General features: G+C 35.3%; 1 protein-coding gene across 1 annotated transcript; it reads right to left on the bottom strand.

Annotated features, from left to right (window-relative positions):
• Positions 1 to 5,965: 5,965 nt before the first annotated feature.
• LOC130940822 (glyceraldehyde-3-phosphate dehydrogenase GAPCP2, chloroplastic-like) lies at positions 5,966 to 15,936 on the bottom strand. The gene is made up of 14 exons (XM_057869069.1): positions 15,685 to 15,936; positions 14,426 to 14,520; positions 14,240 to 14,307; positions 14,117 to 14,155; positions 13,091 to 13,191; positions 9,057 to 9,169; positions 8,846 to 8,945; positions 8,614 to 8,760; positions 7,463 to 7,523; positions 7,245 to 7,342; positions 7,015 to 7,157; positions 6,818 to 6,901; positions 6,434 to 6,523; positions 5,966 to 6,329 (listed from the first exon to the last, which is right to left on the bottom strand). The coding sequence occupies exons 1-14, from the start codon at positions 15,739 to 15,741 to the stop codon at positions 6,275 to 6,277; spliced, it is 1,251 nt and encodes a 416-aa protein (XP_057725052.1). The 5' UTR covers positions 15,742 to 15,936; the 3' UTR covers positions 5,966 to 6,274.
• Between the last annotated feature and the right edge of the window lie 341 nt (positions 15,937 to 16,277).

Below are 16,277 nucleotides of genomic sequence, written 5' to 3'. Positions count from 1 at the left end.
AATGGCTTTATAGATAGGGAAGTATTTGTGGCTCAAACCCCCGGTTTTGAAAGTAAAGAATTTCCAAATCATGTTTTTAAACTTTCAAAGGCTCTTTATGGCTTAGGCAAGCTCCAAGAGGTTGGTATGAAAGGCTTAGTGCCTTCTTGTTGGAAAATAAATTTCAAATGGGTACCACCGATACAACTTTGTTTATAAAAGAATCTAATAAGAATATTTTACTTGTTCAAGTTTATGTAGATGAAATAGTGTTTGGTTCGACCAATGAAACCTTATGTGAAGAGTTTGGAAAACTTATGGCTAGTGAGTTTGAAATGAGTTTAATGGGAGAATTAACCTTCTTTCTTGGTCTCCAAATTAAGCAAACTCCTACTGGTATTTTTATTCACCAAGAAAAATATGCAAAAGAATTAATCAAGAAATTTGGCCTTGAAAATTCCAAACCAATGGGAACACCTATGCATCCAAATACTAAACTTGAAAAGGATGAAAATGGCAACGATGTGGATGAAACACGGTATAGAGGAATGATAGGTTCTCTCATGCATATTACATCCTCTAGGCCGGATATTGTTCAACGTGTGGGTGTGTGATCAAGGTTTCAATCTCACCCAAAAGAGTCCCATCTTTCGGCCGTCAAAAGAATCATTAGATACATTAAGGGAATATGTGATTTTAGCTTATAGTATCCTAGATCTAATGATTTTTGTTCAATAGGATTTTGTGATGTAGATTATGCGGGTGATCGGGTGGATAGAAGAAGCACATCCGGAATGTGTTGCTTCCTTAGAAGCTCACTCAATATGTGGTCAAGCAAGAAACAAGCCACTGTTGCACTATCCACGGCTGAAGCTAAATATATATCTGCCTCTGATTGTTGTTCTCAATTAATTTTGTTAAAAACTCAGTTAGAGGATTATAAATTGAAAATTAATAGTATACCCCTATTTTGTGATAATATGAGTGCAATAAACATTTCAAAAAATCTTGTTTGCACTCTAGAACCAAGCACATTGAAGTGAGATATCACTTTATTAGGGAACATGTGCAAAAAGGAACTATTGATATCCAATTTGTAAAATCTGAAGAACAACTTGCTGATATTTTCACTAAACCACTGTGTGAAGATATGTTTTGCTCATTAAGGAATAGTTTGAGAATGTTAGATTTGAATTCTTTTGAAAAATTGTAATTTTATTGATTCTGGTTGATTTTGTCTCGTAGGCAGCCAGGAGACAAAACTGGGCATATGTTGGAGATGTTTTGAAATAGGGGGAGACTGAACTTTGATGACTTCGGACTTAAGCCCAATAAACCTTCCATGATCCATTCCTTGATTCTAGCCCGTTCTCTTTCTTGTTATTTTTTAAAATACTCCTTTGGGAAGTTATCACATCATATCTTCAAAGGGGGAGTTCATGTCAAATCAAAATCCGTTCTTCCCTTATTTTCTCCCACGTTTCAAAGAAAAGGGTTGTCAGTTACTTGTTTTAATTTTTAAAATTCCCTTTGATTGAAAACCGTTTCATTAAATGCACATTATTATAAATGATCCTCTTTTCTCTCAACATTTAATGCGGTTATAACCTCTCCCCACCTTCCAATCTATTCGGCCATCTCTTCATCTTCTCACTCTCTACTTCATCCTCTTTCATCATGAGAAAGAAGTTGGCTACTAGAAGAAGCAACTGAACCAAGAATCCTCCAGTCTCTTATGCTCCTCAAACACACACTCATATTCATATACACTCATCCTCTTCTCCCTCTTCTCACTCAACCGATACCATGAGGAAGAAGGTGATTCATCAAAGAACCTCTTCACGCAAGAAAAATGCAAAAGATAAGGGGCCAATGCCCGAAGAAGATGAAGCATCTTAGTCCTCTCCTCCACCCTCACCTCCACGGCGCTCTACACCACATCCTTCCGGCAGAACTACACCTTCTCAACGTTCGAAGGGCTACATTCTTTGCAACACTCGAGAACCACCAAACTTGGATTCTCTTGATTTCAAAAATAAGTTTGGTAAAAATCATTCTCACTTTGATCCTGCTTGGTTCATGTCATGCGCTGCTTATGAATTTCATTCTAAAGTTTTAGTGAACCGCCATCTGTGTGCCTCATATGCGGTGAGTTTGGAGAATCTGTCTACAAAGGGTGCTGATTTTACTGGACTCTTTGATTCTCTCAAATGGACTCCACTGTTTAAGATTCACAAGCCGGTATACTCAAATCTGGTTTGCGAGTTTTATGTAAACATGATGTATCATGATGGAGCTTTACATTCTTATGTCAAGAAGGTGCATTTGACTTTGAACAGAGAGAATGTTAGTGCTGCCTTAGAGTATGATGATGAAGGAGCCAGAGAGTATATTTCTGGCAAATGGGACTCTCAGTGTGGGATTTCTCTTTAGATTGCCCTGACTCAAGTCTGTGAAAACTTTTCTGCTCTGGATGGAACTGTTCTGACCCACAAGGCTTTCGAACCTATGAGAGCACTACTTCATCGCATCATCAACCACATTCTGATGTCCCAGAGCGGTTCCTATCAGAAAGTAACTGTCTGTGATACCCTAGTTTTATTTGCTATTCTTAGTTCTTCATCAATTTCTTTTGCTTATCTTATGGTGCAACACAAGTGGGATTGTGTTCGCAGTGATAAGAAGGCAAATCTGCCTTATGGTATTTTTCTGACATTCATTTTTAAATATTTCAATGTTGATTTAATCAATGAGCCTGTAAAAAACAGGGTTTCTACCTTAAAAGGGGCGGGATTTCTGAGTTCATGAAAGGGAAAAAGGGAAAAAGGGAAATGGCATCTGATAGTGAAAGTGAATATCATCCTTCTAAATCTTCCAAACTATCTGAATCTGTCAAAGAGGTGCTGAATGAGTTCTCTCATATGTCCAATCTGATGATCAAATCTTCCAAGGAGGCTAGAAAACAAGCTTATGAAAATGAAAAAGCCTGGACTAAGTGTAATGAGATGATCACTCTGCTGCTCAAAAGCCTTGAAAAAAGCATGGCTCCTTCGGATGAAGAAGATGATTCCCTTGGCTCAGATATTAATCTTTCTGATGTTTGATGTCCTCTTTGCTGCTCATATCTTTGAACTCTGTTCTTTTAATTGTTCTTTTGTTTAGTGTCTTTTGAACTGTTTGTTGATGGATGACTGTACTCGAATACTTTGAACTCTTTTGTTTTTGTTAATCAAATATTCTGTATATCCATCATGCTGGTTTTCTAACTATTTTGCAGGTTCCCCTCTTGATGACAAAAGGGGAAGAAAAGTAGAAAAAGGGATGATCTAATGATAAAGGGCTGATCTAATGATATGCTGATTTCAGTTTTGATGATTATTGCCTGCCAATTTTTTTTATCTGATATGTTGGATGAATTTTATGTTGCTAGATATTTTTGCTTGATTGAATTGTTCGGCAGAATATATTTATTTTGAACATGTTGATATAAAGTAGGTTGAGTCTTGGTTATTTGTTGCAATGTACTCTGAAAGTACTCAGGCATAACTTTATGCTTATTTTTTGTGAGCAGAAAGTTATCTAAAAGATAACAAATCAAGTTTTGATTATCATTATACATCTGCTAAAAAATCAAGTTGTTCAACATTTTATTAACGTTCCATATGTTAAATACATCATACTTTGGAACTGTATTAAGCTTACTTTAAGCATGTTACAGGTAATGCTTCCACTGATAAAATTGCACATATTAAGGGGGAGATATGTGACAAATGAAAAGGGCGAGAATTCAAAATCTTCAAGGGATTTTTCTTAATTCCTAACCTTTTCAATTCTTTTCCTTAACAATGTTTGTCATCACGGGGAAATTGTTGAGTTTGGAAAACTTAAAATATAATGATGATCAAACATTGTTTAAAATTAATTAATCGCAAAATTATTAAGTTGTTACTTTCATTTTGTTGATTAATAATTTTGCTAATGCGTAGATTTGATTATTGGGCTGAAAACATCATGGTCTAATGAGTTGAGGAAACATTCAGCCTTTGGTACAAAGATGTTTTAAATATTATGGCTGAATTATTATTATGTTGATTGGGCTAGAAAATTATTGAACAAACCCAAAAGAAATGCTTCGATATGACCCATCAATTGATTGGTCCGAATTTGAAAGAAAGAAGAATGAAGTGTAGCATGTTTGGTTCGGTTACCCAATCCACTCTTTGATGGAATTCAAATTTAATTAACTTGGTTTAATTGCATTGGTAACAGGAAAGAGAAAGTTGAAATTGATTTGATTGTTTTATTGCCTCACACGTTACTATGCATAGGGGATGGAAAGTGGGTTTTAATTGATTTTAATTTCGCTCATTACTTCCAAAATTATTTCTCTTTCTTCTCTCTTTTCTCTCTCTTGTTTTCGAATGTCATTTCCATCAGGAAAAGAAGATGGAAGAAGTTATTAGACATTGCAGAGAAGCAATGAACAAGCAAGAGGCTAAGGTGATGATGGCCTTAGCACAAAAAAGATTTACAGCATGGCGTGGCTGAGATTTTTACCACTAAAGGCAAGATGTGGAAAAGAAGCTTCAAGATCTCCATGCCTAAAGTGGTAGCAATCTGTTTCGGTCAGAGAAGATCTCTGAGGTGGAGGTTGTTTCTACTTTTTGTTCATCCCTCACAGAAGGTAGCTACTGTAGCTAAGTGGAGGAAGAAGCAAAAATGGAACAGATGGAGCTGTCAAGGATCAAGAGTTCATCAAGGGTCAGAATTCTTTCTTGGGAAAAAAGTCAAGATCGAAGGCTCAGATTAATGAAGCTTGATGAGAAGGAATGAGAGAGAGGTACATGCATGTTGATTTGCTTTCGATTTTCCCTCTCTCTTCTCTTTGTCCGAACCGACTATATGTTGGAGAAGAAGTTGGTGGCTTGGTTGAACTGGTTTCAACCTTGGAAGCTTCCCCTTCTATATTAAGGGTGAACGGCCAAGGGTTGAGACAAGAAGTGTAAGCACAGAATTCTCATAGCTACCTAAGCTAACAAAAGTTCTTCTCCTTCAATGTGTTTCATATTATATTTTCTTTAGTTTTGTCTGTCTGAGTCTCATGGTAAAAAAGGAAAACAGTGTGAAGTTTGTAAAAAAAAGTCAATGAGTTGAAAAAGGTAAAGTGTACAAAATTAAAGAAAAAGTCATAGATGTCTTAGAAGTTCTTTGTGCATCTGTGTTGTGTATCATGATTATGTGGGAATCCCCTTAAAAGTTGGGTTAGCACTTTGCAGTTGAAAACTTGATAGGTGACCAAGTCAAGTTCAGTTTGAGGATAGATTTTGAACTTGTCCCAGATTGGAATAAGTAGTTCCTAGGGAAGAATTGGTGTATGTAATCAAGCAGGTTATAGTGAAATTCCGTCAAAGTTGCAATGGAGACTGGATGTAGGCCGCATTGCACTGAGCAGTTAAACCAGGATACTTCTTGGTGTGATTCTTTCTTCTCTTCTACTCCATTTCCGTTTCTATTACAAAGGAGACAAAATTAAAAAATATCTTCTAATTGGTTACGAGATAAAAAGAAAATATCTGTTGACTGGTTACGAGACAAAAAGCGAAAAAATTTCCTAAAGCTATTCTAAAAGACAGAAAGTAACACTCAACAAAAAAGGGCTAAAATTCAAACTCCTCTTTTGCTAAAATTCAAACCCCTTTCTCTTAGCCACTGATTATCATCATTAGTTATTTGTTAACTAAACCGCTAATCGTGGAACATAATTTTTCTAGTTTTTTGGTAAAAATTCAAATGCAATTGATTTCACATAAAATTGATAACTAAAAGCAATCAAATTATTTGACTTATTTGATTAAATTTTTATCTAACCACTCAATTTTTAACTTCACGTGAAGTTAATTAAAGTTAATTACACCTGAATTTCTAGCTAATTTTTTTTTGGTACTGATTACGTTTATTCTATTTAAACCAACTTGTGAACTCAAGATAACTAGCTAACTTGCTTGTGAACTTTAGTGAATCCAACTTTAACTTGGGCTTTGATGCGCTTGGCTCTCGTCTGCACCACTTCCAAGACATCATACAAGTACAACTGCCCATATAGTGATGTCTTCAATTTTATTTTATATTTTACCAGTGTACATGATGTGATCATTAACCTCACATCTTATAAAAACAATATAGGATCAAAACCGAAAAATTCCCATGACCTACGCAAGCTACAAATTTTAACCTAACTCAAGACCAGCTAAAATTGCGACATCAATGACAACAGCCAAAACAGATTATTGTGTGATCAGTTGCGTGCTCCCACCAATGCCATGTGCCCTATAAGGTCCAGCACTCGGTTGCTGAAAGACAACCAGTCAGAGCATATTAGCATAGATAAAAAATTACTGCTTCTAAAAAGTGTGTTATTGTGAAAGCAAATATAGAAGCTGTTGCATTCACATACCTGTACCCCCACTCATTGTCATACCACGTAACCAGCTTCATGAACGAAGCACTGAGCCCGATACCTGCCTTAGCATCAAAAATACTTGACCTGTTCAAAATAATTTTCATTTAGGATAAGCACCTTATTAAACAAATGGAGGGACCAATTGAGTAGTAATTCTAATCTAAGATCAAAGGAATATATGTGAAGGTTTAGTTTTATGTCTCGCACATTAAATCTAACATGTTTATACAAGTGCGAATGTCTCGACTAAAACTAAGATATTGCTTTTAGGCCTCTCGCTTCTGAAAAGGGAATATATGTAAAACCCTCTTCCATTTTATTTATAAATGAAACTAGATATAGACAAGACCAAATCCAAGCCAGTAAGTCAAAATTTACCTCGAGTCACCAACAAAGTCATTAGAGACCACATCCTCATCTGTGTACCCAAGAATTCCTTTCAATGATCCCTCTGAGGCATACCTTCAATTTTTAACAATATCAAATTCAAAATTCAATCAAATCCAAAAGAATAGAGAAAAATCCAAACTCAAAAATTGTTAAAAGCCAGAGTAAAAACAAATTAGTAAACATACTTTATCGCTGCTTTCACATCTTCATAGGAAGCATTCCTTTTAAGCCGACAGGTTAAATCCACAACAGAAACATTTGGGGTAGGGACACGGAATGCCATCCCAGTGAGCTTTCCATTCAACTCAGGAAGAACTTTTCCAACGGCCTTTGAGTTCATGAACACAAACCAAACCTCATAACCTATATTAAAAATTGTAAGCATACATTATCTTCAAAGTCGTCATCGTCTTACCTTAGCAGCACCAGTTGAGCTTGGAATTATATTTTGAGCTGCTCCTCTTCCCCCTCGCCAATCCTTCATGGAAGGACCATCTACAGTTTTTTGTGTTGCTGATTGACAGTAATGAAAATCATATTAAGCCCCGTGTCAGCATATAATGTCATAGTTAAATAAACAAAAATAATTATATAGAAGAAATAAGATGTGATTAACTGATATGTAAAAGAGACCTGTTGTTGCATGTACAGTTGTCATCAAACCTTCAACAATACCAAACTCCTCATGAACCACCTGAGGATTAGATGGAGGAATGTTTAGACAATCATTTTACATGATTTTGTAAAGTAGGTAACGAAATTAAGGATGGATGTAGAAGCGAACACCACATTAAATTTTTTAAATAGCAATTTTAGTTTCCAAATCATCTGATATGCTTTTATCTCCATTCCATCTCTCCTTACAAGATATCTTATAAGGAAGAGGAACTACTACTAGTCACTAGACTATAGAGTATGGATTCATCTGGTTTAATGGATTAGATCAGCACTATACACCGGATGTTCACTGCTCTACAGTAGTTTGATACCTTAAAAATTGGCAGAGGATGGCAGTATTGAAAAGGTTTGATAGTGTTTCAATCGATGAGTTGTGATTTTCACTAGCTTTCTCTACAACATTCAAAGGGCAAGCCCCAATACACATAAAAAGCACAACTGCTGGATCCAACAGCCAAAAATAAGAATATAGTAAACTTCACCTTTCATGTCTATAAAACAATGATAGAAAGCCTTCTAACAGGCTTGCCCTGTTTGGAAGTCACATAATGTTAGGGACTTGGGTATTAGTTGGGGTGCCCTTTCAAGAGAGTGGTTCCCTTTCACAACTAGCTTTTAAGATGGGATTTTCCCACTTTTCTTAGGTACTTAACAATAATACTAGAGCCTTGGTTGTCGGCGCCATGAAAAGAGCTAACTATAGGCTAGATTAAGGTGAATACCAATTATTAATAACCGGTAGCAAAGTGGCTACCGCTGGGTCAGTGTCAATAGAGTGAAGCCGCCATAGACATCGGCTCTCTAGGGTCGGTGCCTTATTAGGGACATGGGTATTATGGTTATGGAGTGTCAAGTCCCACATCGGATAGTATGGAATGCTTGATGTTGTATTTAACGAAAGTGATTCTTCCCCTTTAACAACTAGGTGCAGTCTCCCACTTTCCTAAAGTACTTAACACACGAGCAATAAGATTTTTCAAACTTCTAATCATGCTTGCTGAAGCTCTAAATCCTAAATCTTTCTACCCTTTAAATTACAAGCCAAAGCATTAAACATCGTCATTAACTCATTATACAGAAAAGCATTACAGGATATCAAATCTTACCTTGGCAAGAGGAGCAAGGCAATTTGTAGTACAGCTTGCATTAGAAACTATGTCCATGTTTGGATTGTATGTCTTCTCATTCACTCCTACCACAAACATTGGTGCATCAGCAGATGGAGCTGATATTATGACTTTCTTTGCACCAGCCTACAGTATAATAAGATAAAGCCAAATTAAGATTTCAAGCTAACAGAGAGGAGAGAGAAATACATAGGTAATTGAAAATATAAACCTTCAAATGGGAAGAAGCTTTCTCCACTGTTGTGAAAACTCCTGAAGATTCAACAACAAAATCAGCCCCAAAATCACCCCAAGGGATCTCCGCTGGATCTCTGAGTAGAAAAATAAAGTGCTCAGGTAAATCAAAATTTGCAAGTCATTCATTGACACCTCCACTGACATCTTAAACGAATGAATCACATCTATATTTTAACTCAACACACCTTTTGCTCACAACCTTAACCTGCTTCCCATTTATTTCCAAAGTAGAATCATCAAGAATCTTAATGGTTCCCTTGAAAGGCCCATGAGTAGAATCATACTTGAACATGTAAGCCTGAGAGAGAGAAGATAAAAATTATAAAGATAACCAAATTAAGCAGCGCAAATGAAATGAATAATATAGCTACAAAATGAAACCAATCATATCGCGGCAAGGTTGACCCAAAAAAACTATATACAACAATAAAAAAAAGAATTTGTGAAGAGGGGAAGTACAAAAGTCTATTAACTGTACAACCAGTCCAATTTCTCAAAAGATTGTCCAAGCAACAAGGTGGACTTCAAGTGGCAGAACATCACAATTGAATCAGGTAGAAACAGAACATAAGATAAGATGGCTCTGGCAACAGCGTAAGCTTCAAATATAGAGAAATCTAAAATATAAATTTAAATCTTAAGCAACCAAATAGGATTTCTTCCACAGTAGTGAATAAAATAAAATAATTAGGATGTTTGGGGAGATGCATACATGCATATGTTGTACACATACTATGTTAAACATATATTAGATAAAGTGTTCCTTTTGTCCCTGAAGTTTTTAAAAGAATTGTATGGTGTCGTGTCACTGATAAAAGAAATGTATGTTGTTGTGTCACTAACGCGTTGCAAGTTTGCAACCGTCAGATGGTGTTAGCGACACGTCAGTCTAGGATTGCCACGTCCTATGTTGTTCAATCCAAGAGCATAATTGAAACATTGAAACATTAGGGATGAAATTGAAGTATTTAATTTTGATGCACTGACAGTGTAAAACATTTTCTACAATTGTCCAATCACATCTGTTCTTTTGAATGATCGTTTACGTGGTCAATGTTCAAAGTAGTTATTTTTGTTGATGTGGCATTACATGATTAGATGTAATGACAGTGCATTAAAACTACTTTACAATGACAGTGCATTAAAACTAAATTCAAAATTGAAACCAAACGTTAAAAGATAAAATTGAAATAAGATATAAATGTTGTATCAGCAATTTTTATCCCAATCCAATTCAAATTTACAAATATTAAGAGATCCACAGTCCTATCGGATCTTAACCGATCCGATCCGTAGGTAAGATCGGAATAGTGGATTTTATAGATGTATCTCAATGTCCAATCCGCAAATCTAAATAAATAATTAAAAAATATTAAAAACAAATAAAAATATATATTAAAAATTTGGTGTAATTTTCTATTTGTGTTGTACACTTGAAATGCTTGAATGTAAAAACTTATATTATTACTTGTTGATTCTTGTTGATGGAATGCTAGACAATTTTAATTGTTATTGTTAAGACAATGAAAACCAAAAAAGTTAATTATTATTCATACATGTTTAGTTGTTTTATTTCATTTATTTAAGAAAATATTGGTTAATTTTTTTAAAGTAAAGAGATTAAAAAGAGTAAAAAAATACCTTTTTTAACTCTATTTGGGAAAAAGGTTAGAAATCCTTTTTTATCTGCCAATCATATCCAATATCTGATTGCGGATCGGATCGAAGCGAGCCCCAAACACGCAAATATTCAATCCGATCCGAAGTTGAGTGTGGATCGGATTAGATATAGTCCAAAACCAATTGGAACCAATTTGATCTGATCTACATACACCCCTAAATGACGAAGACAAAAATAGTATTTACTACTCAGCATGGTTTTGAAAATCAGACCGGACCGACCGGTCAGACCGGTTTGATTGGGAACCGGAAGCAATTATAGTTCAGTTCAGCAAACAAAACTGCTAAATCAAAAACCACTTGAGAACCACTGAGTAGTTGAACTGAATTGGGACCTGACCGGTTTTCCAAAAACGACATTGTTTAGTTATTTTTAGAAAAAAAGGGAACGTTGAAGCAGGTTTGGTCTTCCCTCTTCTCCTCTCATCACTCAAGGTTTCTCAAAAATAAAGAACCTCTCCCTCAAAGGAAATCCTAGCCTCCTCTACCGCCACCACTGCCGCCGTTCTTCTCACTGTCGCCGTCCATCGCGCTCAAGATCTTCGTCTGTTCATCGTGCTCCATCCCCTCTTCTCATTCGCCAGTCGCTAGCTCCTTTGTCGTGCTCCAACCCCTCATACTGCTCAGTTGAGCTTTGCCCACCATCCCTCGTCGTCGTCTGTCAAGTCGTCCGTCGTGCTTGTCCCTCGAAGCCTCGAACCCATCACCATTCGTCTCATCGTTCTCGAAGCTTCGAACCCCTACCTAGATTCACCAATTGCCAACGTTCGCATCCACAGGACCTATTCTGCCGCTCTTCGTCCGTCGTCCTCATCGTGGTTGTCGCCAGGTCGCCGTCGTCTGTCACATTTAATTGCTCTTCCTCAAACTCCTCACTGCCCTCACTTAGCGAAGGTAATGGTTGCTCTGCTCAGTGCTCAAACTCATTCTTGGTTGATTAACTTTGCTCTGTCACTGCTTGATGATGACTCTGCCTGCCACTACTCAAACTCCATTATGTATCACTCAATTAAATGGTCATTTATAATCTGTTGTATTTCTAGAGATTTGTTGTTGCTGTTGTAGAACTCAATGGTGCACTTTATGCCACTGCTAGATATAGTGGAGTTGATTATTTGAATTAAGATTTTGGATTCATTTCTGCTTCTTTCATCATATCAATAATAGATATTATATTTTCCTTCGGTATTAGTAGAATGATCCTTCTTAATAATTTTAGGTCTGCTGAAAGATTTGACCCTAGGGAACATTGATGGACCAAAATATCAGACATGAAAACAAGGGGAGGCTGCCACTCAATAGTTGTGTTGAATGAGAAATTGTGAGTTCAACCTTTTTATTACCTTCAATTTTAACTTTGCTAATCTGTTAAAGACTAGCACTATTTTCTTTCCTAGTAACAACCTGTGACTGATTTTGCACTATTATGAACTTATCCATTCACCTTACACGCACTTGGTGACTGATTTTGCTGTTGTTCTTAAAGAGTCTATACATGTAATTGGAAGAGTCAAGGTTGAAGAGAACATTGTGGAAACTATACATGTGTCCACTAACACTTATCTTAATTGTAATTCATTGGCACTTGTTCTATGCTGTGCTAATTGAATGTGTCTATGTATAATCATTGAAACTTGTTATGAACTTATCTATTCATTAGTGTATTTATTTATATTTTATTTATTATTTTATTATAAAATGATTATTCCAGTTGAACCACGGTTAAACCGGTTGAACCAGTGAACCAGTAACTATACCAATTTGATGACTAGTCCGGTTTATAGAACCTTGCTACTCAGTAAATGCATTTAAAAATAAAAACTGAAAGTGTATCACTTTGGTTGAGACTTACTTTAATACAATGACATTTTTTATTAAAAATAAAAATTATGATAAACACCACATATACTTATTTAGTAAAATAGTTTTTGAAATGTATCATTTTTATTATATAAAAATACCTCGAATACTTTTAAAAATATTTGTATAGAATTTACTAATAAGAATATGAAAATCACATATTTTTTTAATAAAACTCATTTAATGAGGATGTTAACAATATGACTTTTATTTACAAAACATTTACTGAGTAGTAAATACTATTTTCCCCTCATCTTTTATATTTTATTTCAATTTTATCCTTAACATTTGGTTTCAATTTTATTCCTAGCGTTTCAATTTGTTACAATCATATACCTGGGTTGGACATCATATAACGTAACAATCCTACGTTGACATGTCACTAACACATCATCTGAGCACGTCATCCGAGTGTTGCCACACATCAGTGACACATCAGCATACAATTGCCACATCAGCATCTTCGTTAGCGGATGTTAACCCAAAAGTATACTTGAAACATATTTGAAACATTAGAGACAAAATTAAAACAAGTTAGACGTTAAAGGTATTTTTGAAACTTTTCGAAAACTTCAGGAATCAAGAGAGTATACTTTACCCTATGTTAAATTAACTCAAATATGTAGAACCACCTAATTTTGATCATGAGCAAAACCACAAGATAATTGAACATACATACCATATATTTAGCATCAATGAAAGGATCATTAATTGCTACGACATCAATATCATCCCTTGAAGTAGCTATACGTAATACCAACCTTCCAATTCTACCAAAACCTGCACGATTCAGCACAAAGATGCGTATGTTCTCTTCAGAATGCATTTCATGCTAAGAGTATGCTCCGTGTTTTAAAACAAAGTACATGCCATTTTAAGCACTGTTAAAATAAAAGCAGTCTCTTGAAAAGCAAATAAAACTTTAAAGTAGTTGTATTAACCCAAAACAATAAAGTAAACCAGCCAAAAACTTGAGGTTTAAACACTCAAGGATTATGCTCTCACAAAAATCTACAACACCAAAATTGAATGATGACAATAAATAATAAAAGAACAAATTGCACAACTCCAAATACACCAAAAACCACAAATACAATTTAAGGAATCTTAAGCATGCTCTTTAACCTGATTATTTCCAGCTACTAAACCGTCTAACTAACAAATCAGAATACTTTTTTCATGTTCAGACAACTGATTTGCTAGTTCTTGAGTACTCTAGAGTCTAGATCATAAGTTGAAGATCATATTCAACTGCTGTTTCATATTATTAACACGGAAATGAGTTGAACACATTTTTATCAGGATTTCACATAAACTGTCCGTTTGTGTTCAACTGGATCCTATGATGTTGAATAGGACCAGTCAGATTTTATCAAATGTAAAGTCATCAAAATGGCCACCATTTTCATCTAAAGCAATTCAAAAGTTGAAAAGATTATAAGTAGTTTTTGAAAAATGTCATTCTCATATGACAGCAGCTCCTTTGAATATACAGGTTGAGCAAGCCCTATGTCTGCAATTGATACAACATGTCAAAAAAGAAAGGCAATAGATTGTCAAGGCTCCCATATAGTTTCCTTATAAACGTATTGTGGAAGACAAAGCTTAAGACTATCACCAATGCAAAAATTTTATATGCAATATTGGAGGTGTCTGCAAGCAGATACAAGAAATAAAAAGAGAATCTTCATCACAATAAACTTACCATTAATCCCAACTCTTATCTTCCCAGAGCTCCTTGATTCTAAACAGACCAAAGCCAAGTAAGAATCAAGAAATTGTATTATAATTACTCTATTCTACACACTTACAATTGCCATATTCTTACTCTGTACGGGAAGAGGGATTTCAGTTGCTGTTGCATTGATAGGCTGGAGACTTTGGGCATTGCAGTTTCTGTGGAAATAACAATACATCAGAATCACAAATAGCAAAACTACATACTATTGAAGGACCAGAAAGGGGGAAAGGAGAAAAAAGAAGAGCCCTAAGTGAAAAGTTCAAGCCACTCAACTGTAACACTATAGATTCACATGGAATTGAAGTTCCAAATATGCCATTCTGTAACTTGTTCGCCTTTAAATTGTAAAAGGAAACATTGCCTGAAACCTGAATCGCACGTAGAGATACATTAATCAACTGTTTTACTGAGAAAATACAGTATATATACATTCACACAAGGAATGCAGTATCCCTGACATTATCAGAGGAAAAGAAAAGTGTGCTTGGTTTGCATTATATGCTTGTTATCTTCCACTGGATGCTTTCCTTAATAATTATAAAAACGTCACCGTTCCTTATATTCTCAAACTTCTGTCAACAAGATGGCCAATTAAGTGACAAGAAGATGAAACTAAGGCGCCCCTTTGGTAGCAAAATGAAAAATTATCAACCGAAATTGCACAAAACAAGTCAAAATGATCTCTAAGTTTCTAAACAATTAGAGGGAAAGCACTTGGCAGGGAATTAACCCAGCTCATAAGTTATTTTCAACTTGATTCATAAAGATTTCAATATGAAGTGTTATAGCTCATGAGTCCAAGTTGAGCTTTATGATTGGTAATAATATTCCTGTTAACATTAGCGACACTATGCTGTGTATCTAACTTGAAGTCATGAACTATCTCATTGAGTGCTCAAACTCCTATGAAGTTTTCAGTACCTGAGATCAAACAAAAAATTAGGCTCATTTCTTTACCGAATCAGCTCAACTGGAGTCACTCAGTCACTTCCACCAAAATAAAAAACTCACCAGCAGAAAACTGATCTGCACTAATCGTTTAAAAAGAGTCGGCTCAAAGAATCATCATTTATCTTTGTAATAATTATTATTACACATTTTTTAAAATTTAAACAAAAAAAAAGTTCTGAATAGACATCAGCTCAAGCAAAAAGGAAAAAGACAAAAGAAAATATCAGATACCAGCTTTCAGTGTAAACTGTAAATCATTTAAAGCATTGAAAGCAAAGCACTATCAAGGTTCCAATCCAGGAGTCAACAGCATAAATTTATTCAACATCTCTCATATTCACAAGCGGAACACCACGCAGAAAATAAAAATTAAACACGAAATAAAACGCTGCAGCTACTTTTCCTTCTCCTCTGTTTTCTTCTTAATCAGAGGCAAGCGAATTTCAAATTAAGTTTAACTAAAAGTCAAAACAAAAAAAGTTTCCCGCCCCGTTTCCTGAGAAAAAGCAGGAAAAACAGACAACCGAAGAAAACGAAAGAAACGGAACGTTAAGAAGGTCGAAGACGGAGAAGAGAGAGACCTTGACGCGAGCGGAGGGAGAGAGGAGCGCAGATCTGAGAATGGAAGAAGCGGCCATTGGTGAGAATAGAAAACCCTAAAGCCGGAAGAAAGAGAAGAATGGAGGCTCGCGCTCTCTTTCTTTCTTTGTGTGTGTGACAGTTTTTGCACCAACAACCAAGAACACTAGTATAATATGGAAAGAAAGAGAGAGAAAGCGAGAGAAAATTTTCAATAGTAGAGAATAATATATGTGCGAAATGCGAATAATATGGTGCGTGTTTTTCTTTTTTATTTTTTAGTTTTTCTTTTTTAATGCAATTTTCTTTAGCCAGCGGAGGTTCTGAGGAGAAACGAGGAACCTACTAGCTACGACAGGTCTATTTATCTCTCAAACGTTGCCATTGGGGTCGTTCATAGATGGAGACTGGGTTTTAACCTATGAAGCATAACATAGAATTCGATGGTTCCACATTTGGATCATTAATACTTTGTTTGGATGTTGGAAAAAAATAAGAAAAAAGAAAATAAAAAAAATAAATTATTTGTATATTATTTGAATAAATAAAAAGAAAATAAAAAAAATTTGTTTGGATGATAAAAAAATGATAGTGT

This window comes from Arachis stenosperma, chromosome 7 (assembly GCF_014773155.1).
Source record: "Arachis stenosperma cultivar V10309 chromosome 7, arast.V10309.gnm1.PFL2, whole genome shotgun sequence".
Lineage (NCBI taxonomy): Eukaryota > Viridiplantae > Streptophyta > Magnoliopsida > Fabales > Fabaceae > Arachis > Arachis stenosperma.
This window is presented reverse-complemented; position numbering and strand designations above follow the sequence as displayed.

Excerpts from the sequence above, each read along its gene's own strand:
- LOC130940822 (XM_057869069.1), bottom strand. The coding sequence starts at position 15,741 with ATGGCCGCTTCTTCCATTCTCAGATCTGCGCTCCTCTCTCCCTCCGCT. Across the intron at positions 7,343-7,462 it reads AACTGTACATGCAACAACAG|CAACACAAAAAACTGTAGAT; the intron begins GTCTCTTTTACA and ends ACTGTCAATCAG. Across the intron at positions 6,524-6,817 it reads GACTTTGTTGGTGACTCGAG|GTCAAGTATTTTTGATGCTA; the intron begins GTAAATTTTGAC and ends TATTTTGAACAG.